At 34.7% G+C, this 23,459-nt stretch overlaps 1 protein-coding gene across 2 annotated transcripts in view; it reads right to left on the reverse strand.

Annotated features, from left to right (window-relative positions):
- IA-2 (tyrosine phosphatase IA-2) overlaps positions 1-23,459 on the reverse strand; it is a 176,482-nt gene that overhangs the window by 32,559 nt on the left and 120,464 nt on the right. For both annotated transcript variants that reach the window (XM_089634798.1, XM_089634799.1), the window contains exons 5-14: positions 22,321-22,452; positions 21,428-21,657; positions 20,537-21,349; positions 20,199-20,375; positions 18,875-19,054; positions 17,791-17,932; positions 9,982-10,068; positions 8,824-8,903; positions 8,634-8,701; positions 7,147-7,371 (exon numbers count right to left, since the gene is read on the reverse strand). In XM_089634798.1, coding sequence (XP_089490924.1) covers positions 7,147-7,371; positions 8,634-8,701; positions 8,824-8,903; positions 9,982-10,068; positions 17,791-17,932; positions 18,875-19,054; positions 20,199-20,375; positions 20,537-21,349; positions 21,428-21,657; positions 22,321-22,452 — 2,134 coding nt within the window. The remainder of the gene's footprint in view (positions 1-7,146; positions 7,372-8,633; positions 8,702-8,823; positions 8,904-9,981; positions 10,069-17,790; positions 17,933-18,874; positions 19,055-20,198; positions 20,376-20,536; positions 21,350-21,427; positions 21,658-22,320; positions 22,453-23,459) is intronic.

Genomic DNA, 23,459 nt, shown 5'->3' on the forward strand with positions numbered 1-23,459 from the left:
AATCATTTTTTTTGTAGCAAATCCCCAGATTCCGGCGAGATATATTAGATGTGAGTGAATCATAGCATGGTAAATCGATTTTAATAGAGATGGAGGAAGTAACCCGCGAAGTCTATATAAAACACCAGTTATAGGAGTAATTTTGGATAGAACATGTTTAAATTGGTGATTCCATGTGAGTTGTGAATCAATGAAAAGGCCAAGATATTTTGTAACATCAGCCCTTTCAAGGCGGTTATTATCAAGACTTATATTAAGACTTACATTTTTTTTATTTGCAAACAGTATGTAATGTGTTTTTTTTTATGTTTAGGCTAAGTTTGTTTAATCGCAGCCAGTTTGCCAGGCAAGCTACATCCCTTTCCATTTCCCTTTCAAGTTCGTTTAAATCATTATTGTGATAAAGAATCACTGTGTCATCTGCATAGAGTTGTATTGTACCCTTAAGTCCCCATTTAGCAATATCATTTATATGTATTAAAAATAGTAATGGTCCAAGTACGGAGCCCTGAGGCACGCCACATTTTATCGTTCCCATGCTGCTTGCCCCCTTTCCAACAAAGGTCTGACAGTGTCGGTTAGAGAGGTAGCTACACAGTAACTTCAGGGGAGTGCCTACTATGCCTAGGTGTTCTAGCTTCTTTAGTAGTATCCCATGGTCAACCGTATCGAAAGCCTTTTTTAAATCTATAAATAAGCCTGCAGCATGCTTACCCTGGTCTATATGCTTTTGGAGGGCGTATACAAAATCGAAGGCAGCACATTTTGTGTTAGATTGGTTTCTGAATCCATACTGTTGGGATGCGAGTAAATTGTTTGATAGGAGATATTTAGTGAGCCTAAGCTTAATAACCTTTTCAAAAACTTTAGAGACGACAAAGAGGATGGATATAGGACGGTAATTAGAAGGATTTTTTTTTTGTAAATCGGAATTATTTTTGCTATCTTTAGTTGATCTGGGAAGATTCCACTATTCAGGGATTGATTAATAAGAAAAACAAGGTGGTTAGCTAAAATATATTTGCAAAAGTTCAGGTAAACTGGTGTAATTCCATCTAAACCTGGAGATGCATTAGACTTTAGTTGAGAGATGATACTGAGAACTTATGTTTTATTTGTTTTGGCCATGTATAAGGACTGGATTGCTTTTTGATCCGTGTTTATAGTGATAGAATCATCTGGATATGATGCAATTGTAGCTACTAAGTTTTCCCCAACTGATATAAAGAAGTTGTTAAAAGTTGAAGCTATCTGTGTTGGGCATGTTATTTCTTCATTCTTAATGAGAAGACATTCAATTTCATCTTTCTGGGGTGTCGAGCTATTTGTTAGAATTGCATTTATTATTTTCCATGTCTGTCGCGGATTACGCAGGTTTTCTTTAAATATAGTCGTGTAGTATTTGGTTTTAGCATATCTTCTATAGTTGGTAACTTGATTTCTTGTTTTATTTCTCAGTGCTGTGAATATATCACTTTGCTGATTTTTTTTCCAGATTTTAAACGCATTGTTAATTTTAAATATTAATTTTTTATATTAATTTTGCATCAAACCATGGAGTATTACCCCTCCGTTGGTCTCCTATGCGTAACTCAGATTTATGTTGGGATGATTTTATTGCTGTTTGATAAGTGCATTTAATTTTGCATCAAACCATGGAGTATTACCCCTCCGTTGGTCTCCTATGCGTAACTCAGATTTATGTTGGGATGATTTTATTGCTGTTTGATAAGTGCATTTAATTTTGCATCAAACCATGGAGTATTACCCCTCCGTTGGTCTCCTATGCGTAACTCAGATTTATGTTGGGATGATTTTATTGCTGTTTTGATGTATTCATTAAAATTATTATAGATTTCATTGGCATTACTGGTGGTTTCGTGTGGAAAGTTGTGGGATTCTACATATGTTTTTAACATGTTTTTATCGGTTTTGGTGTTGTTTGAAAAAGAATGTATTCTATTATTAGTGTGATGTTTCAAGCTGTTTTGGTAATCTAATATCAAAATGTTATGATCACTTAGGTAGGCATCTATATTTGCAGTAGTTGAGGAAATATTTTGTCTGTTTGAGATGATATGGTCTATTAGAGAAGTAGAGGTATCTGTTACTCGTGTAGGATAGGATGTGTTACATATGAAACAGTTGTATGAGTCTAGCGTGTTGATGTATTTAAGAGATGTATTATTTTTTTGAAGAATGTCAATGTTGAAATCACCAAAGATAAGGGTATCATCTGTACAGTTATTTAAAATATATTCATGATACATTAAGAATTCGTTAATGTTTGAGGTAGGCTTTCTGTATATAACATAAATATTTAACGGTTTAAAATTTCTATTACGGATATATAATTGAAAACAATATGTATGGGAAATATGTATTTGAAAATTTTTTACGACTTCAATACGTTCATAATAAAATTATATGTTTAAATCAGTTATTACTTGCTCAGAATTTTTCTCCGGTGAAATCGGTCCTTTCGGCATCGGATTATTGATATATTAAGTATTTTCGTGATGAAATAAAAACAATATTAGAAACATTATGTTAATTCACTTTTCAATCAAATTTTGGAATTATACACACGAGCGTATAAGTACGTATAGACGGGTATATACAAGTGTATAAATTACCTGCTGTAATATAGATAGAGGTGGTATATTGCTGAGTCTAGAAGCAAGCATTAATTGCACATTTTTTCTGTGTTCTTTATTCTGCCTTTGATTTTTTTCACCCTGCTTACTAGCGGATACCTGTTCTTTTTTTCTTTGTTGCCATATGCCTTTGCCTTTGTTGTTATATGATATTGGTCGGTTTTTGTATTGATTTGTTGATGATAAACGTACCTACATGTTATCTGGGTTATAAATGTGAGAATGTTGTCGATATATTTGGGGATTCCGTATTATAGGCCAGTACACATAGCGCCAAAAAGGGGGTTGCGATCGTAATTATTCCGGTAGTCCCAATTTTTTTATATGTTTTATAAACTGATCCCATGATGTATAATCTGAATTTCCGACCATGGCGCACCTGTGCTCGCGCCACCATTTAAAAAAAACCGGCTGTAATCGCGCCAAAATCTAGTTTTTCCAAAATATCTCATTCTCAATGCAAATCTTGGCTAAATTAGCTAAATAATTAAAGTAAAACATAAAATTACCTACAACTTTTTTGAAAACAATTTTCTTCAATCTCTAATAGGTACCGAGGTAGAAAGTCGTAAAGGTATATTTTTGAAAAAAACAAGTTTTTTGCGCGACTAGCTTTGATTTTTTGTAAATATCTCGTTTCCAGTACAATTTTGTGTAAAAATTACTGATACTAATTTTGTAGAAAATAAAATTTCATAAAATAAATAGGTATATAATTTATGTGTTTTAATTCTAATACGTATCCAAGCTCTAATCCACCAAAACCAGGCCAAAAATTGAAACAGAGGTAAAGTGTTTTAAATTTCATTCCTTAATTTTATTTTTCTTCAACAATTATTGTTGTGAGAACATTATAAGTTGACAACAATCGTCATGCCTGCGTCAGACCTAGCTATAAGGGGCTGGAAACGGCATGCACGTTAGTGTCATAAGAACTAGAGCCAGCAAATAGTGAAAACTTTTCAGGTTCATTCATCTCTGGTCCGTGCTGAAAAATAATGTCAGTTTTTGTTAATTTTTTTAGAGCGCTTATTTAATCATATAAAATTAATATTATTTACTTTATATTTACAGAAATTGTGAAAAAATTACCATGTTGAGTGTCGGTATAGCGTTTAACACAATACTCGTATTTTCTTTATTATTTGCAATATTATCTGGACGAAGTCTTGCGGATTTTTTCCTAAAATGAGAAATATTGTTAATTATTTATACTGTCTCTATTCCCTAATTATTTAGAGATGTATTAAGACATGCCCGACAAACTTTCACCAACAATTCCTGAGCTTATTTGGTGTAAAAAATGCATTTCGGTAAAAATAAAAATATGTCACCGGAAATCAAAATTAATTTACTTCTTATACTCCAAATTCAATATGCTCAGAAGTTTATCGACTGCGTATATATGTATATATCTACATATATAAAATTATTTAAGCTGACATTGTACAATTATGTTCTGTAAAAAACGTATCCCAAAGATCTATTTTTATGTGTGTATTTAAGTACTACCTTCTCCATTCCGTTAAACATTTTCCTTGGTGCCGTAATTTTGTTCGGGATAAAACTCCTTTTGTCTTCTGTTTTCCCATATTTAACTGAAACGTTAGTATATATTAGCCAAGAGATTTATTATAAATTGGTTCAATTTTACCTTAAATATGAAAATCATTTCAACGTAAGTAAGTGCAGTAACTTGGGGAGATAATTGCACAATTCTATCTACAACAAATGATCTAACAATCTAAACTTAAAAGATTAATGACTCTTTTTAATATTCGAATGACTTTAGGTACTTTATAGGTGACATATGTCTAATTGTCTGTATGGAGAAAAACTTTCGATGTAGAGTTTTTGTTTTATGGAAAAAAAACTTTCGAATTTCAAAAATTTGTTGTTGGGTAATTTAACTGGTTTTGGTGGATTAGAGCTTGGATACATATTAGAGTTAAAACACATAAATTGAATACCTATTTATTTTATGAAATTTTATTTTCTACAAAATTAATATCAATAATTTTTTCACAAAATTGTACTGGAAACGAGATATTTACAAAAAACCAAAGCTAGTCGCGCAAAAAACTTGTTTTTTTCAAAAATATACGCACCTTTACGACTTTCTACCTCGGTACCTATTAGAGATTGAAGAAAATTGTTTTCACAAAAGTTGTAAGTAATTTTATGTTCTACTTTAATTGTTTAGCTAATTTAGCCGAAATTTGCATTGGGAATGAGATATTTTGGAAAAACTAGATTTTGGAGCGATTTCGGCCGGTTTTTTTTCAAAATGGCGGCGCGAGCACAGGTGTGCCAAGGTCGGAAACTCAGATTTTACATCAGGGGACCAGTTTATAAAACATATAAAAAAATTGGGACTACCGGAATAATTACGATCGCGAATCGGTAATTGCCCTGGAGTATTAGTAATGAAACGAACTCTTCACAAACACTTTATTGAAATATAAGAGAATACCACTCCTTAGTAAAAAACTCCTTTTATTTTACCATAATTTATTAGATATTCCATTGTTACAACTAACATGACTGTATAATTAGAAATTAATGTAAAAGCCCAGTAGGGCGTAAATAAATAAAACTAGGAAAACGATTCTAGTGAAGGGGCACTCTATAACATTCTGTGCCGCTGGTTGTGGCAACCGGTCAGACAGCCGCGTCGCCAAGTGTCGTGAAAAAAAGGATTAATAGTAAAAAAGTCTACTTGGGCTAGAAATGATACATAATAACATAACGACAATACTTCAGTGTCATCTTTTTTCTCAAGTGCCTACACATTTACGCATTTAATAATGTATTCTTTTGTATTGGTTATTATTTATATTTATATTTATTATTTATATAAAAAACCTTTACTCACTTGAGGAAGGAGTTAAATTATAAAAAAACAGAAAATTTGACTAATAGATTTCAAAGTAATCGTTTGATTAAATAAAAAAATACGTAAAAGAAATGACCGGAGCGACGGGCCGGGTGACACACAACCTTACAGGCCGGAACTTTGGCGGCGTCTGAATCATTACGTAGTAACTCCTTACCAACGCGCACACAAATATACTACGAACAATCCAGAGCTTTGAAGTACTGGCGGTCGACTTTCGTGTATCTGGCCAGAAATTGAATTTTCGCGAGTGTTTTTTATTTTAATTAATTCTTATGAATACATTAATAAAATCTCTAATCTTTTGTGAGGGAGTCGTCGGGAAGTTACTAATTCATCGTCTAGAAAAATAAAATCTGGTACTTGCCGCTTATCTTACAACGTTTTACATTTAATAAAATGTACTTATCGTTTTACATAATATATTTAATTGTAAGGTCCTGTTTTTATTAATCTTAAATATAAATAACTTGCATCCCTTCGAATCCCTCTAGAAACATTTAAGATTTTAGTAATAAGCTCATCAGAAATAATTAAAATGTGAGCGTCGGGGCAAATCCCCGTTATCAGGGTATTGTGTCGCCTTAAGCACCATCTATATATTTCGCAAAAATGGCACTACAAAAATAAACCGAATAGGCATTTCTCTGAAATCGTATGACATTACAGCAGTTAATATAAGAAATAAATGTCGGTCCTACCCGATCGGCATGAATTTGGCAAGGTTGTTGGCGCGGTCAATCCTTGGGAAGGATGGAACAATCATATTTTTTTCCGTAGATATGTAAAGTTGTGCATATATTCGAAAAAAGAGGCAAACACAAGAACAAAAAACACAATGCAAAAGCTTATTTAATGGGCATAAATAAATTGATATTATTACCATGTAACCCCCACCCTCCCTTGTCCCACCCCACCACACCCTCTCTGAAGCTATGTCCTCGTCTAATATGTTTCTCTCGCTTTATTTTAATTTTATTTTTTATACTTTATTAATGTTCGTACCTAGACTAGTTTTTTATAATGCTGTCTTATAAACCTAACAAAGTGGTTAAAAACATCAAAATGACTTTTCATTTGATAGTGTCAAGCCACAAAGTAAACGCTTTCTTCGATAATTATATACTATTTTATATAAATAATTTTGTACATTAATAAAAATTTTGCTCAATAGTAAATATGTGTACGTTTTCCGTTTTGGTTCAATATGTAGTGTACAGAATCCAAAACTAAAAATGTGAAAATGAAAATCATTTTGTGTTATTTATTAGTCCTTTACCTGATTCAGACCTGGTTTAGCAAAACAATGTTGGTTTGGTGACGGCTTTGTATTCAAATAACAAAAAACACCTCGGTAACAAAATGAAAGCTGTTCCTTGGTTTCGCTTACGAGTTTGAACGCTTGTACAAGGAGTTTAAACAGAGTTGGGTTGTTAAGTTCATCTCCATATTTGTGGCGTACGCTATGTGGTCTCATTTTTAAAATGAATTTAACTAGACAGGGCTATTCTAGTATAATACATCAATGGCAGCGGAGAATTCTATTGTAATGTACCATTTTATGAATAAATATATTTTCGTTAGTAATCTGACCTGATAGTCCTGACTAGCCTCCGTGTCCACAGTGGCCAGTCCCCTGAGTTTGCGCTGCTTGTAGTTGTTGACGCGCGAGTAGATGGCAGTGACCAGCGCAATAGCTGCCAACACGGCCGCGCCGATGGAGCCCGCCAGCAGTGCGATGGCCGCCGTCCTGCCCGTGGTGGTCCTCTCCCAGCCCACCTCTCCCTCTTCGGTCTTCAGGACTGCGGGGTACTTGGCCTGAAAACACATTTCAAGTTATTCTAACAATTCAGGCTATGGTGGTCTTCTACCAGAAAACCTCGCCCTTGTCGGTCTTCAAGACTATGGGTACTCGGCCTCAAAATAAGTTATTCTAATATAGGGTTTTCAAATAAGAGGTGTTATGTGTATTTAATTCCGGCCATAAAATGATTTTTTATTGCCGGAATTGGATGGTATTGATCTGGACAACGTTTACTTTCAACAAGACGGCGCTACGTGCCACACAAGCAACGAAACCATTGATCTTTTACGGGAAAAGTTTCCGTACCGTGTTATCTCTCGAAGAGGTGATCACAATTGGCCACCGAGATCTTGTGATTTAACACCTTGCGACTTCTTCCTTTGAGGCCACGTGAAAGAGAAGGTCTACGCCAACAGCCCAGCGTCGATTCAAGACCTCAAAAATGGAATTCGTGAGGCTATCGAGGACATAAGGCAGCCAATTTGAGATTTGGTTATGGAAAATTTCATGAAAAGGATATGGTCCTGTAGGCGTGGTCGTGGTAGTCATTTGACTGATGCACATCTTCTTCTTTATAATAAAATAAACATTCGATCATTTATATTAAAAATGGCATTTTTCTTTGAATATCAAATAACACTTCTTATTGGAAAATCCTTTTCTAAGAATATGCCGGTGGTGGTCATTTTTCAACCCAAACTATGTCCTGTGAGGTTAAAAATATTCCTACATAACCAACTCAGAATGGGGTATTTTCAGAAACTATGAATCCTAAAAAATGCGTGGAAGAGTTATAATTTATTTCTCTGATTCTGATAATTGCTAAAAACGTGTAATAATATATTTTTATTAGTAATTATTGATTTTAAAAACGATCTAAAACCGCACACTCTGAAACGGTTCCAACTGACTACAACGTCATTGTGACATAGAAAATGCCACTGTCTGGTAAGACGGCTGTCACCAACGTTTCCCAGCGTGAAAACATTGGTGACGGCTATAAAAACGTACATGTCGTTTAGGGAGAAAATCGAAAATGACACATTTTAAATCGAGAAAATTAATACGTTAACATAAAAATACTTTCAATACCGTAATTTCTTTCGAGAATAAAAAAATATGCCATTTAAATAATGATTTATATAAATTGTCACTATAAAAATAGAAAAAGCATCTAATCTTCAAGAATATGCAATATAAATCTTAAAGACTTTGTTTAATATAAATCTTAAAAAAGGGTAAAGGGTTAAATAGAATTGGTACAAATACAACTAACCTTATCCCCGACACCAGCAGATGTTACTTCCACTCCCAGTTCTCGTTTGAGGTCGTCTTTTATCCCATCTGCAATCAAATAATCATTGTTACTGAATAAATTAATATTTATATGGATGAGTAGCAATAGCGAAAAAATCATTAGAAATTTGTAACAAAATTTGTAACAACAGTTTTAAAAAAATGATTACCAATTCGGCTGGCGACTTCGGATGCATTTAAAGACTTGCTATTTTCTTCAACGCGAAACGTCACTTCGTTACGGTCAACCCTGTAAAAAGAATTTCCACTTCAATTTAAATTACAACTTCATTGACAGTAATAACTGCAATCTACTACTGCAGTGCGGAACACCCCGAACATTAATATATTTTCCTCATTACTTCACTATTTCCAACTAGTCGCTTCATCCTGTGAAGTAAATTTAACCGTTATTAAGTACTAGATGTACCCCGCCACCGTTGCTGTAGCTCAGTCTGCTGCTTTACCTCCAACAGAAGCGCTGTTTTAAAAAAATAAAAATTTGTCCAACAGATGGCACTGTTTTTCAAAAAAGCCTGTTTATGCCTGTGACAGGTGACATCTATAAAATATAGGTACACGCGCTTTTTGAATGCAACATTATGTCAAAATATCAAAGCAATCGGCGAAGAACTTTCGGAGATTTAAGATTTTGAAGAAACGAACATTTATATTTTATATTACACTAATATGTTACTTACATAACTCTTGTGCAATTTAATGGAAATATAATTTTTTATATCTTTTGTGCGCCCATGATTTTCTATTTACTCTACAAGCAGAGAAATCGATTTTCACCCTCACGATAAATTAACAGGCCTTTTTAATAAAACGTTAATTAAATAATGTTTTATCGATTTCAATATCATCACGATGCAAAGAACTTTCGTTGTATCGTTATGATATTCGGATTTTCATTAACACGTGTTCTGAAATCATACGTATATTCGTAATTTATTAAAATTTTATCAGGAAACCTAATCATTTTAAGAGATTCTTTTTCTGCGTATATAAAATATGCGAGTAACTACGCTTTTCTAGCAATATTAATATATAAACCTGAACACTTTTCGGTCTCGTCCTGGTAAAATTCAGAAATTTAACTTAATATAACTTTAGTAACCAGATCTGAATGCTCAATTAATTCCCATCTCTCTTGTTCCCCCTTTTAACTAACACTTCACAAAATTTCCCAATTATTCAGCGTGTTAAATTCGCAATGAAAATTAAACTTCGGAAATATGGTTCATTTCACAAGTCTACTTAATTAGCAAAAAATATCTGAATTAACAAGTTACGAGGAGTAGTTAAGAGGAGTAAGTACTTGCCTCGGATAGCTGAAGGAGGAAGGTTCCAAATGCAGCAACTCTCCGATAGTTCTAACCACGCGCGCTCCTTCCTTCCACGTTCGGATGCTGTCAAAATAGGATGAAATTAACCACAAGAGCCAGAAGTAATTTTGTATTTGATAGATTTTTGGATTAGATATTTTGTATTATATGCAGATGATTTGACTTTAAGAGGAAACGTGGGCGCCGAGTAATTTGACTAATGGGTGTATTACAAACATTATTTAAACTTTACGCCCGAATACTCAGGCTGATTATACCTAAATAAAATCGTCAAAATCGAGATTTTTAATTCCCCTATTTTCTCCTCCAAAACTTGACTGATTTTTAAGATTTTTTCACCGTCAGCAGAATTTTTTTTATTACTGTATGTTTTTTTTTTTTTTTAAACATTGTCAAATTTGTATGCTGAACGTCTGTTGATAGGGTTCAAACTAGGCAGTTTTAAGATTTTTTTCCTGGACCTAACACCTTCCAAGAAGTAACTTATCAAAAAACCAAACATAGGGATTGGGTAGTTATCAATATCTATAACACATTAAAAAAATATTTGCAATAATATCCAAACCCAGTGTGAGTGGAAACAGGGAAATACGTTTGTTAAGAAAAAACTAAGTTCCCGCCACCTATTTATCTGCCAGAAAGAATTTAGAAAAATTTATTGATAAAATCATTCCAAATTTATGAAAATACCTACATTTTCATTTGATTCTGGTAGAATTTTCTACCTAGCAGTCAGTATCAATTTCCTTGGCAGTAAAACTGATTACTATTTTCCTGTCAAATAGTATCGTGTCTTCTGAATTTCAGGATTTCCACAATAATTTTTTTGAATGGATTACCATGGTGTATTCAGAGAAAGCTTTGTCGAAACAAGTTTTTTTTCTGTGAAATAAAAATAAAAATCACGGAAGATGTTAATAGAAAGGTATTGCTTGATTTTTTCGTAAGATGTGATGATTTATATGTGATGACTTCAAACGAAATCTATATTTCGTTTCGTTTTCTTTGCCCTTTTTTTCCGGCCTTTGCGCTACTTCAGCGACCTCGGTTTATAACTGACCTTGTAAAAAATGTACATTAGACGAACAATTAACGTAATATTATTCCATCTGATATTTTCAGCACCATGTTAGAATATTTAATTTAATTATTTATGATAGAAATACTTTTTGTTATCACTTTCAGCACCATGTTAGAAATATTTTAAGTGTAGGAAAACAAGATTTAATTTCTAAACAACTAAATACGTACTTTGCGATAATTTTGTATAAAAACCACCCTATCAGCCAAAATTCTCTCATCAGTATCTAATCAAACATTCTAATTTCGGTCGACAGTGCGTGAAGTGTGTATTTAGTTAAAGTAGGTACCTATCTAAAGAGTCTCCGTGAAATTATTCACGTTCAATGAACTCAAATTTGATTTCAATTTATGTGTCATCATTTTCAAAATTGGAATCAGTTTTGTGAAGAATAATTCAGACAAGCGATAAAGTAACGATAACCCAAAATATAATATTTTCATAGAAGGTTATTTTAATTGTTTTTTTTTTAATTAGAATTATAACATCCCGTGATCTGAAACTAGTCCGAAATAAATTCAAAGCAATAATACTATCCAAGAAAGAACACAAAATTCAACTTTCAAAGATGCGTTTTGAATTCATTATAATGTTGTTCTTTATCATTTAACATAAATTTCTCGAAAAGTTTTCACGAAATTTTCAAATGTTGGCTCAAAGGAGCTATTTGTTTCATAACTTATAGGATATCGATATTATTATCGTACCTGAAGAATGATGAAGTCCCAACTGCTCCCAACCGTCTGGAGCCAGGCTGAAGGTAGTGTGGACGGGAAGGAAATGGGAAGAGGAAGGTGGGGAACTACGTGGCAATTCAGATCGTCACCAAACAAATCTATTTCAAGCAATTTTTTGATCCAGAATTGATCTTTCAAAAGGGAGATACTAAAAGACTCTACCACCCTGGAACGTGCCGAAAATAAAATATATATTTATTGTCAAATAAAACAAAATAATTCTTGGATTTGAACTCGCGACCTGCAGACTCGTAGCCAAGGATCGTAACGTAAGTTTATCTTAAAATAGTCGTTAAATAAGCATTGAATTATGTATTCGTTTGTACGGCCCATAACATTATGTTGTTCATATTAAACACTACTCTTTAGACAGGTACCTACTTTAACTTAATAAATAATATTATGTTGTTCATATTAAACACTACTCTTTAGATAGGTACCTACTTTAACTAAATAAAAAAAAATATTGTTCGTATTGAACACTACTCTTTAGATAGGTACCTAATTTAACTAAATTAATACTTATCATCACTAACTTCTGTCTTGATAAAAACGTCACATTTATATAAAGAGTTTATTAGGGAATTCAATTTGAAGCGAAGGCCATCGACACAGTTCAGTGAATAATACAATTAAGAGGAACGGCTGCGGTGCCTGTTTCATACAAAATTTTAATTTGGATTTACGGCTAAAATACTAGAGTAAACTGTTTTTATTTTTTTTAAGTTAAAAGACATGGTATATATAAAGTACGCATATGGATCAGATTTTCGATTTTTGCCTTAAATTATAGAATATAGGCCCCAGAAGATGACGATTTTACATGATTTTACGAGGCATCTTTGGCAATTTTTTGTGACCAAATGGAAGATATTTTTTGAAAAAATCTCACATATCCCGTCTCAGGCATATAATGAACTATACAATAAAATTTGAATCTTCACTGAAAAAAGTTTTATTTGCTTCAAAAGCCGAATTTGGTGGCCACAAATTCAACGTATATTTAACTAGCTTTTTTGTTATTGTCTCATTCGCACTTTCTTGAGTCGGGCTGGCTAGAGTAGGTGAAGCACGGGCCGGGGGGCAGGGGCCCCGGAGAGATCGCCTGCCTAACAAATACATGCATAAATACCTACGTCAATCGTCCTTCATTTTTTATTATTATTGCTAGTGTATGTATATGTGACATTCGCAGTCAGCCCGCGCGGACATATAATTGACGAATTTGTTACTTTGTTTACGAATAATATTATTTTTAAACTCCACAGTTTTTAACCGAAGCATCCCCAAATAATTTATTTCATTCAACATGGGTAAGTAATCATTATTTGAGCATTTTTAACAATGATAATTAGATTATGAATTAGGGTACTTACGTTATTGATTTTTATAAAATGTTATTTGTGTTTTAGGTCGAAAGTGGATACGTGGTAAGCCACCCAGTATGCACCGGAAAAAGAGGAAGTGCAATGTCAAAAAGACAGAAAGAACTCGGAACAGGTGAAAATTAAATGCAATATTTATTATAAGTATTTATTTTTTACGGTAAAAATGTAATGTTTTTTTGTTGTATTCAGTTCCGTAAATGATGTTAAAGATTGTCAGGCTAAATTTGCCAACAAGGATTTTTTCGATGCTAAAACATCGATGTGAATTGTGGGATTTTGAGCAAACGGTAAGCAAATAATTTTATTTTCACAAGAACAAACTCTCGAGAATGTACACAATAACATCAAGATATCATCTTTTGGTTAGTAGTGAGAGTTTCATTTTATTGCCGTTCAGCTTTTCACAGTTTTTGTTTTCACAGTTTGATGCCTGTTTTTTTTTCTTTTAGTACCGATGTGATTGAACCCGAAATATCGTCGCAGAAAATGTCAGACGTATCACCCGACATTATATAACATATAAGTAATGCCTTTAGTTAGAAAATTGAAATTGGAAAATTTTGTGGTTGACTGACAAATTTTATGAAATTAAATTTTATTTATGTAATTATTTATTTGCTTATTTATATTGGAGTCTGTTCTTACTATACAACTACTACCTGTCCGACTTTTTTTTATTTTTCACCTTGCGCACATGTATTGTGTAGATTATAAAATAGGATTTTTTTCAGTATAAAAAATCTGGGACTAACTACCATAAATGTATTCCTCACTGCCTAGAATGGACGGAAATAATTATACCGATTCATTGAACATTTTTTAATAAAATATGCTTGTTGCTATTATTCTTGCTGTTATTGTGCTGCTATTTTTATGGTTATTTTTATTTATAGTTGTATTACTTAATTTTGTTGTTGACTTAATATTCTTCTTACACAACACTTAAAAATAATCTCGACCAAAATCCCAGTGATAAAGTCAGTGCGTGTTCGGAATTATATACACAGCGACACGACTTTATAACTTTCTTCCAGATAAAATAAAAAAAATGTGATTCACAAAAATTTCAAAGGTAATGTAAAAATTAAAAAAATAAATGATTATGTCAAAGGTAAGGCCTTTACCGGTGCACTTACACAAATTTTAAGTAAGTGTATATTTCTATTCTCTACAATTATATTACTTACTGTTCATATATTATTTACTGCTGTTAATTCTATGTACTTATCTAATTTATAAACTTATACACCTATTATTACTATTATTATAATTTCGTCTGTGGCCACATGTACGATGCACGTGTACAATTTCCGTATCTCCTACAATAATACACGTATCTGCTAATTTAAATGAACTAAACAAAAGGGTGATTCCCCGTTTAGATGCAAATATATTCACGCACTAAAGAAAAAAAGCATTTCTCTTTTACTGGCCTTTTATGCGTGATATTGTCAGTGCCTAACGTGTACATGCGCATATACCAATACTATTAAATAATAGGTCGGAAGCCCTTGTATGTCTGTGCTGCTAATGGAATGAACTAAACGAAAGGGACATTTCACCGACTTCGTGCAAATATTCAAGCATTGAACTTAATTTCTTTTTTATTTAATCTCATATTATCTAACTTTTTTTGATCGCTTGCAACGTCAGCCGTACTAAAAGCCAGGTACTCCCTCTCCGTTCCCCGCTGCACGCTCCGTTAGAGAGGGACACAGGACAATAATTATTTTTGCGGGAGTCGAAATTTCGTCCGCGAAAACAACGCTCTTAAACTTTGAAAAATTAGTTCCAGTTAGTTAGTTTGTTTGTGTTCTTTAATTCGAAAGGTCTAATTTAAAGAGAAAGTTGTAATTTCTAAAATCTACAGATACTAACAACCTTACTAAACAAATATAAGGTCAGAAAAGTGAAAAACTTGACTTATTACCATGGCGATTGTTTGGTTAAAACTGTCTTAAACCAGGCTCAAGGCCGGCTTTACCACGCCAAAGTTGAACGGGCGTCTAAGAATTTAATGAGTATGACGGTTGATAGGTAACTAATATTATGTTAAACTAATTAAATTAAACGCTATCGCTATATATCTTTCTCTGGATTCTATAACTTATTCTAACATTCACTACTGTAAATATTGCATTAAGTATTCCTCGGGTGTCCCTGACTTCTTCTACAAATCAAACCGCTCTCTAAACACTCCTGGTACTAATAAGAGCAAACTTTGAAATTTTCAGCGATATCGGTTGACTACTTTTCGAGTTTTGCGAGCACAAACATACGCAGGCTAAATTATAAATAATATGATAATATATTCCCCAGTTAAGGCATTAGTAGGTACCTATCAAAATAATGTTTGAATCAATGAACGTGTATTTAGAAATCTGATAACAATTATTATAAGCATTTTACTCGTCTGAAATATCAATACAAATTAAATATGTCTCCCGAGTAAAAATAAATGCCGCCGACGGGAATTGAACCCGCACCTTCTGATGTCTGGTCAGGTGTTATGGACCACTGAGCTATGTCGGATTATTCCCAACCCGCAAAATAATTCAATATGTACAAGTACTTCAATCGACAATTACTGCTGATTATATTTTTTCGCCTGTAAACAACCAAATTTATTTTTGTAGGAAAGACTTTGTTAGTGCTGAATTGCCCACTAGATGTCGTCGAGATATATTATATTTACATTTGTTGGTGAAATATTTTGACTTCAGTCAAATATTATTATTTTTTTAATGATAAACTAATGTTTATAAGACAAGGTTTTTTTATGCATAGCAGAAAGGATATAAGCATGACGACATTTACTGGTGAAATATTTTGATTTGTCAAATATTATATAAATAAATTTAAAATAAAAACCGTTTCGTATAAACATTACTTCATCATTAAAAAAATGATAGAAATCTGATATCTGAATTTCTTTACAGCTCATTTCGTGTCACCCTCTTCCCCTTTCTCATACGCTAATAGCCTAGAATTATAATAATACGCCCAACTCCAATAAAATATTGACAGTATCTACTTGCATTGGCTGGCAACTCTGGCCGCTAGAGGCGCTAATTCCTTCGAGGCAGGTGAAAAATAATTGAATTTATATAGATAGAATTTGGTGCACGAAAAAAACTTACCCATACAAAATATTGCTAATTTATTAGAAATCTTTTGAAAAGTTGTGTTGCCAGCTCCAACCCTCTGAGCTGACATTAAAGTATAATTTTTTTTTTTTAAATTTTTTTTTATTTTATTATTTTTTTTTTTTTGACGGCCGGCATAGTCCAGTGGTAACGCATTGGACTGCCATTCCGAAGGTCGCGGGTTCGAACCCGGCGTGCGCAAATAAATTGTATTTGATTAATTTGTGTTATTTCACAATTAATTAATTAAAATAATATATAGTATATTTGCGGCACGTTCCAGAGTGGAAGATACTACCAGTATCGCCCTGGTGTAAGACCACCATTCAGAATTGAAACGTTGCTCCAAATGGCTTTAGCCGTGTTTAGTGACTAGATCTGAATAGCCAGGTACTTCCCCACCTTCCTCTTTCCCTTCCCCACTTACCTTCAGCCTCACAACATCCCCCAATTGGGGATGCCATAGTCTCACTGGCTCCAGACGGGAGCAGTTGGGACTCTTGTGAGGTATTCACTATAAAAAAAAAAATTAAAAAAAAAGTGGTTTTCTTCGTTTAGCTCTGGTGTATCCTTCAATTACTGGATACCAAGAACTATTGAGCTTAGCTCCATCGTCTCTATTAATATTTACGGGATTTTTATGAATTTCAATGGCCTCCGTAATTAGCCGTGCTCTATAAGTTTTGGGTCTCCCCAGGACTTCAGGAACAAATCCAAAGTAATGCCCGGTGTCAATCAAACACGATGGTAGCCTAGGGCATACCGCATATAGGAAACCAACCCATACGAATCGGTACTTACACGCTGATTCGCACCACCACCCAGCGCAGAAGAGAGGACTTATCCATAAATTGGTGACCCGAGCGACCAGAATATGTGAAGAACATAAAATCGGAGCGGAACTTACAAAGCTGACCGATGCACTGGAGCGTAACGGTTACCCAGCAAGTCAGACAAGGCAAATCATAAGAGCCAAATCTGCATCAAACGAAGACAGAATTGAACAAGAGTCGAAAGGCTGTGCCTTCCTGCCTTATGTGCACAATGTGACAGACAGAATTGCCAGGCTTTTGAGAAAGGAAAGTATCAAGACTGTCTTCGGAACAACGACCAAAATACAAGACCTACTGAGGTCTGCAAAGACTAAGTTTCATCTGGAAACAGATGGAGTATATAAACTCAGTTGTTCCGGATGTGACAAGGTCTATGTAGGCCAGACAGAGCGGACTATTTCCAAAAGGATTTCAGAACACTTCAGAGCTTGTAAACTGCCATTGAAAGGAATGTCGACGTCAACATGCTACACTAGCGCATCTAGCGGCCAGCGTTGTTAATACTGCCAATATTTTATTATTAATATTATAGGGTGTTTGATGATAGTCTGTTGAAAATACATAATAAAGAATGTCGTAAATTGTATATTGAAGGCTTACCTGTCTTTAAAACCGACATAGGCGTAGGAGCTGTCCACATCGTAGTTGTCATGACTGTGGTTAAGCTCACTCTTCTCAGAGGTCTCATGAAGTTCCTTCTTTACCATCAGGGGAGCGGCGGCTGCTTCTGCCTCATCCACCACTGTTCAACCAAAAATACAATTTAGCAATGAAACGTAAATCAAACGACACTTAAATGAAGCGTATAAGGAACGTAAATGTAACGTAAACGATGTGTTAAAGAAAAATAAACGAAATGTATAAGGAACGCAAACGACAATCAATGAAGAGTATAAGGAACGTAAATTATTTATTTTTATTTTATTTATTTTATTTGGTACAATATTGTTTTACATTTCAAAGTTTTCCAGTAATGTTGGCCTCACTGGAAATGAAAATGAAACAAATGAAACGTATACGGCACTTATATGAAGCGTAAAAGAAACGTAAACGAAGCATTAAAGAAAAATAAATTAAACTTAAACGGCACTTAAATGAAGCGTATAAGCAACGTAAATGAAACTTAAATGAAGCGTTAGAGAAACATAAACGAAAGTAAACGAAAAGTAAACGAAACGTAAACGAAACGTAAACGAAACGTAAACGAAACGTAAACGAAACGTAAACGAAATTTAAACGAAACGTAAACGAAACGTAAATGAAACGTAAACGAAACGTAAAAGAAACGTAAACGAAACTTAAACGAAACGTAAACGAATGTTATCTAAAAGGCCGTGGGGTCTCATTAGTCGATGCCAAATGGTATCTCCATTATTCAAGTAGGAATCTTGGTTATATCACAAGTCGTAAATGCAAAAAAAATATTAAATCTGAATGATAAAAAAGACCCCGGGGCCGAGTAAGAGTTTAAGGCCTTCGCAGTTCACAAAGAAATTCGTCAGAGGGTAAATTACCCAATCGTACTTAAACGGTTTATTGTGATTTTTTCATCTTTTCATAATGTCACTGTGTGCTAAAGTTATTTCGCGAAGTGGGAATAAAATTGATAAATGAGTCTACGGAAAAGGTATAATTTTTTTAGGCCATCCACGAATTTTTAGTTTTCTCATTAACATACACTTACCGACGGGTTTAGTGATGTTATTCTGATCAGTCTTGAAGAGGTGGTTGTTCTTGTCGAATGGAGGCCCGGGTTTCTTGACGTCCAGGCGCTCCCGGCGACGGAAGCCCCACTCGTAGTCCGCCAGCAGGGCCCCCAGCTCGGGGCCCAGGAGTTGGGAAGCCATGGCGTTATCGGGGCGGCCTTGAGGAAGTAATCAATCATACGAACATCTTACAAGGTAAATGGCAAATCTACGCAGGAAACATGAAGAATGAGCCAAATCAGTTGTTTGAAGAGGAACGGCCATCATTCTTCAAAACTTAATTTTGAATTTCATGCCAAAATACCGAAACGAACTGAATTATTAATTTTTTAATAAAAATGTATTGCAAATATCTGGAGGAGACATGAGCTATTTCATTAACTTGTGTTTCCAATTATAAAATATAGGTCATTAAATTAATCGCTTCTTACTGATTTTAGAGGCAACTTTGACTATTCATAAATTGTGAGTTATTGACAGAAATTAAAAAAAAAACATTTTTGCCTTACGTAATGAATGCCTTATTATGTAATGAAATATGAAGTTTAAAAAAATGAGAGGCGTTTTTTGTGTCAAAATTTTAATTTCTATACGACAAATTTGTTTTCAACCTAAATCAGCACTTTTATGTTTTGTATTTCATTACATTTATATAATAGGTAAGGCAAAAATGAGGTTTTAAATAATTGTCTTTAACTAACAAATAATTGCCAAAGCTGCCCTTAAAATAAGTCAATAATAGATTTCTTTAATAGCCTATATTTTATAATTTATATTACTAGATATTTGCAATACTTGTAAGTGGCGGCTCTTGACTTTTGGGTGTGTTTTGAGTTTTAATATAAAAAAAATGGCTTTATAAATGTCATTGTAAACAAAAACGTGTTTTTTTTCTTTTCGAAAATTCGATTTTTTGTATGAAGATTTTCATGATATCGGGGCAGTGCACTGCCAAATTGAGATTTCCTGAAAATAAAAAAGAAAACAAATTTTCGAAAAAAAAATTTTTTTTTGTTAAACATCATAAATAATGTCGAATTTAACGAACTTAGCACTCTATCACACTCAAAATTCACGAGCCGCCACTGTATTAAACCCGCTTAAATTTTAGCGAGGAATATCGTACATAGCGAGGATGTGGAGTGACTGATATACCAGGCCATAAAGGAGGCCAGAATCCTTTTCTAACATCGATGATATCTGAAAAAAAACAGTACTGCCAAGTTTCTAGTCGAGGACATAGATACCCTAAACGCAAACGTTAAAACGTTTAATTTCGTAACTATTTGTAACCATCCCTACTTGTTGGTTTTGTGTCCCCTACGTAGACTCGTCCCCCTTCAGTATAGGCGGGGGCCCCACGGGCTGCTCCTGACCTCCAGGTATTCAGGAGGCGAGCCAAGAGGGCCGCCTGCCTGCTTTCATCACGGGTCTGCTCTCCGTCATAGGCCACGTGGGGAACATCGTGACGTGGATACTCTGAAAAATTACACACAAAAACCTATCAGGAAATACAATGGACTAATCAATGGCTACATCGCCTGGAGCGACTTTCACAAGATTCTCCTATTGATGATCCAAAAGAAGATTGGTACTAGTGTAGTTCTGCCGAAACGAATGCATGTAACTGATTTACTTACCATGACGGGTAACTTCATTGTTTGCCAGATACTCCAGTTCCCTTTGCTTTTCAGCATTGCCATCATGCTCTCCACTTCCACTTTCTTCTCTGTAATGGTCTTGTTCATCCTCATCGCTGTAAATCCTCTGCTCTGGGATCTCGACTCCTGCGTCTTCCTTCCGATTTAACACCCCATCCTTGCTCTCATAACCTTGCCTAAACCTGTCAGGAGTATTGTAGTGCTGGTTGAACCTATCTGGTCTTAGACGGTTCTTGGTCAAAAATTCACTAGTGGATACGTAGTACGGATCCATTCTGTCACCGAAAGGTTCTTTGAGCTCCGCTAAAGCAGATCTGAGTTGGTCTAAGTCCTGGGTTTCGAGCCATTTGTTGATCGGGTCTTTATCTCCCTCTTTCGCAAACTCCTCATCCGGGTTATCAGATTCTTCATTGTATTGAGGGAAAAGAGCTCGTAGTTCTTGTTCATTTTCCGGTTGCAGTAGGTAAAGAATGTCATCGTTTGTCAGTTGAATATTCGGCAGAAGTCCAGGATTGACCTCTTCGTTTTCCATTAGCGGACCTGGTGCGTTTGGTGGGTATTCTTCTGTATTGCCAAACATAGATTCGAGGTTCTCATTGCTTAAGTCTCTAGTTTCATGACCATCTCGGAAATCTCCGGGAGTATTGTATATCCGAGAGAACACTTGGAAGTGTTCACGTTGTGCTGAACGGTCGTGATCTTTGGATCGTTTATTCTTTCTTCGGTAAGACCTTTTTACTTCTTCCTGCCAAGAACCATATTCCTGGGGAGATTCGTGCATGTCGATTGGCACTGAAAGAAGAAGAGAAATTAAAATCAAGAAGTAAAACAAATAAGGGATCATTTGAATACCTTTCATGGTTTGCTTACTTTCCGCTTCTGGTAGCATCGGGAGGTTTTCAAGGTAATCCCCTTCATTTGGAGGGAAGTAAACTTCGTCAGCAAAATCTGAAGAATCATGATCGACGTCGGTGTTGGGTGTATATCTGACAAAAGCCACTGATGCAGGGTCAACTTCATCTCCTGCTTCGAATGCTCCCAGAGCTGCGGTTAAGTCTTGATCCGCAAGGCGGTCGCAGACAGTTGCATCGTAGTGCAGCCTGGAAAAATAAACATGCTCTATCTAAATGCAACAAGGTAATAATAACATTAATTAGGGGTTGAATTTGTCATCAATCATCGACCGCAAAATGTTAGATGCGCCAAAATTATATTATACTTAAATTAATTGCTTTACTGCAGTCAACATGTTACAACATGTAACTCAAACAGCTTCAAAAGTAATTATCTAAAATAGCAAAATGCGCGGTCAAAATACGAAGTAATATTGTTTTTATTTTCCTTTTATTCCCTAGTATTCAATTACCATTAAATTACACCGTTTCACAATGTTATCCCCTATATTCCTCTGAATTCTTTCTTTTTACCGTACGTTACCTTTTATTCTCTTTTATTACCGATTTTTTTTTGAGCTCCCATATTTTCCTTTTATTCATCTTTATTTCCTTTAATACCCTGTTTTCTCATTTTATACTCTATATATTTCCCACTTTTTACAATGTAGGTATTTCATGGGAATTTACCACCAGTTTACGTGCTTTTCTTTACGTTCCCCCTCTATCCCACACTATTCCCAGACGTTCTCCTGTAATCCATACCATCAGTTTGAACACAACAGAATATAGTGTTCCAGTATTTTCTCTTATATTCCCTTGGATTCGCCTCTATTCCCTTGTATTCTCCAGCAACCCCTAGTATCCCACCTGTTCCTAGTGGCGTACAGCATGGCCTGCAGCACGCACTGCGTGTAGGCGTGACTCCAGCGGTAACCGAGCAGCAAAAGTCGCTGCAGCTCTCGCTCGAAGCCACGCAATTCCTCAGTAGTCAGTTCATGTCTAGAAACAACAACAACATCAACCAATTAAAAGATAATATAAAATAAACATCGTAGGCTAAACAAACACCTTTCCTTCGCCAGAGTGAGGCTAACATGATATTGCATGAATCATCTATTTAACCAAAACCTTGCTCAGAAATCATAATATTACTGATGTATGTTTTAGTGCAATCTGACATTTCTTTATTTATGTGTAGCTAATTTGTGGCTAGGTAACTACCATTCTCTTCGTTCATTGCAAATATTTTTCAGTTCGTATTATATGCTTTGTACTGTGTTATTATTGAATAATAGTCTGTAATCAAATGTAGTAAATACATGAACTAATACAGAAATAAATTTTAAATAAAAGCCTTCATTAAGTAGTCAAGTGGATAATAGCACAATGATAAGAAATAAACAAAGATGTTTGAGAAAAACAAAGAGGTTTTCAAGAACATATTGGTAATGGAATTTCCGTTCATACATTCATTTCATACTTTCAATATGTCTCTGTAAGTCACTCTGATTTTTCACTAAGATTTCCCTGTTAATTAGGGCTGCAGCCTACATTGTGAAGATTGTCCTGTTATTTAGGGCTGAAACCCGCATCGTGAAGATTGTCCTGTTGTTTAGGGCTGCATCAAAGATATTAGAAGAACGAGATGTGCTATGCGCAGTTCGTACTGAGTGGAATTGTTTTGCCGAGTGTCGCCGGTTTTGTTCACCAATACTACTGCACACCTTCGCTTGCGCTAAGGTATCCGCACTAATACATAGAACAGATTTCTGTGCGTACACGTCCCGATACCGTTCAAAGTACCCTAATTAGGTAGTACTCCGGCTACGGTCCGGCGGCCAACATAGCATATCTCGTTCTTCTAATATCTTTGGGCTGCATCCTGCATCGTAAAGATTGCCCCGTTATTTAGGGCTGCATCCTGCACAAAGCTATTAGAAGAACGAGATATGCTATGTTGGCCGCCGGACCGTAGGCGGAGTACTACCTAATTAGGGTACTTTGAA

The sequence above is a fragment of the Hesperophylax consimilis genome, chromosome 8, assembly GCF_061612785.1.
Source record: "Hesperophylax consimilis isolate HC1 chromosome 8, BYU_Hcon_1.0, whole genome shotgun sequence".
Classification (NCBI taxonomy): Eukaryota; Metazoa; Arthropoda; class Insecta; order Trichoptera; family Limnephilidae; genus Hesperophylax; species Hesperophylax consimilis.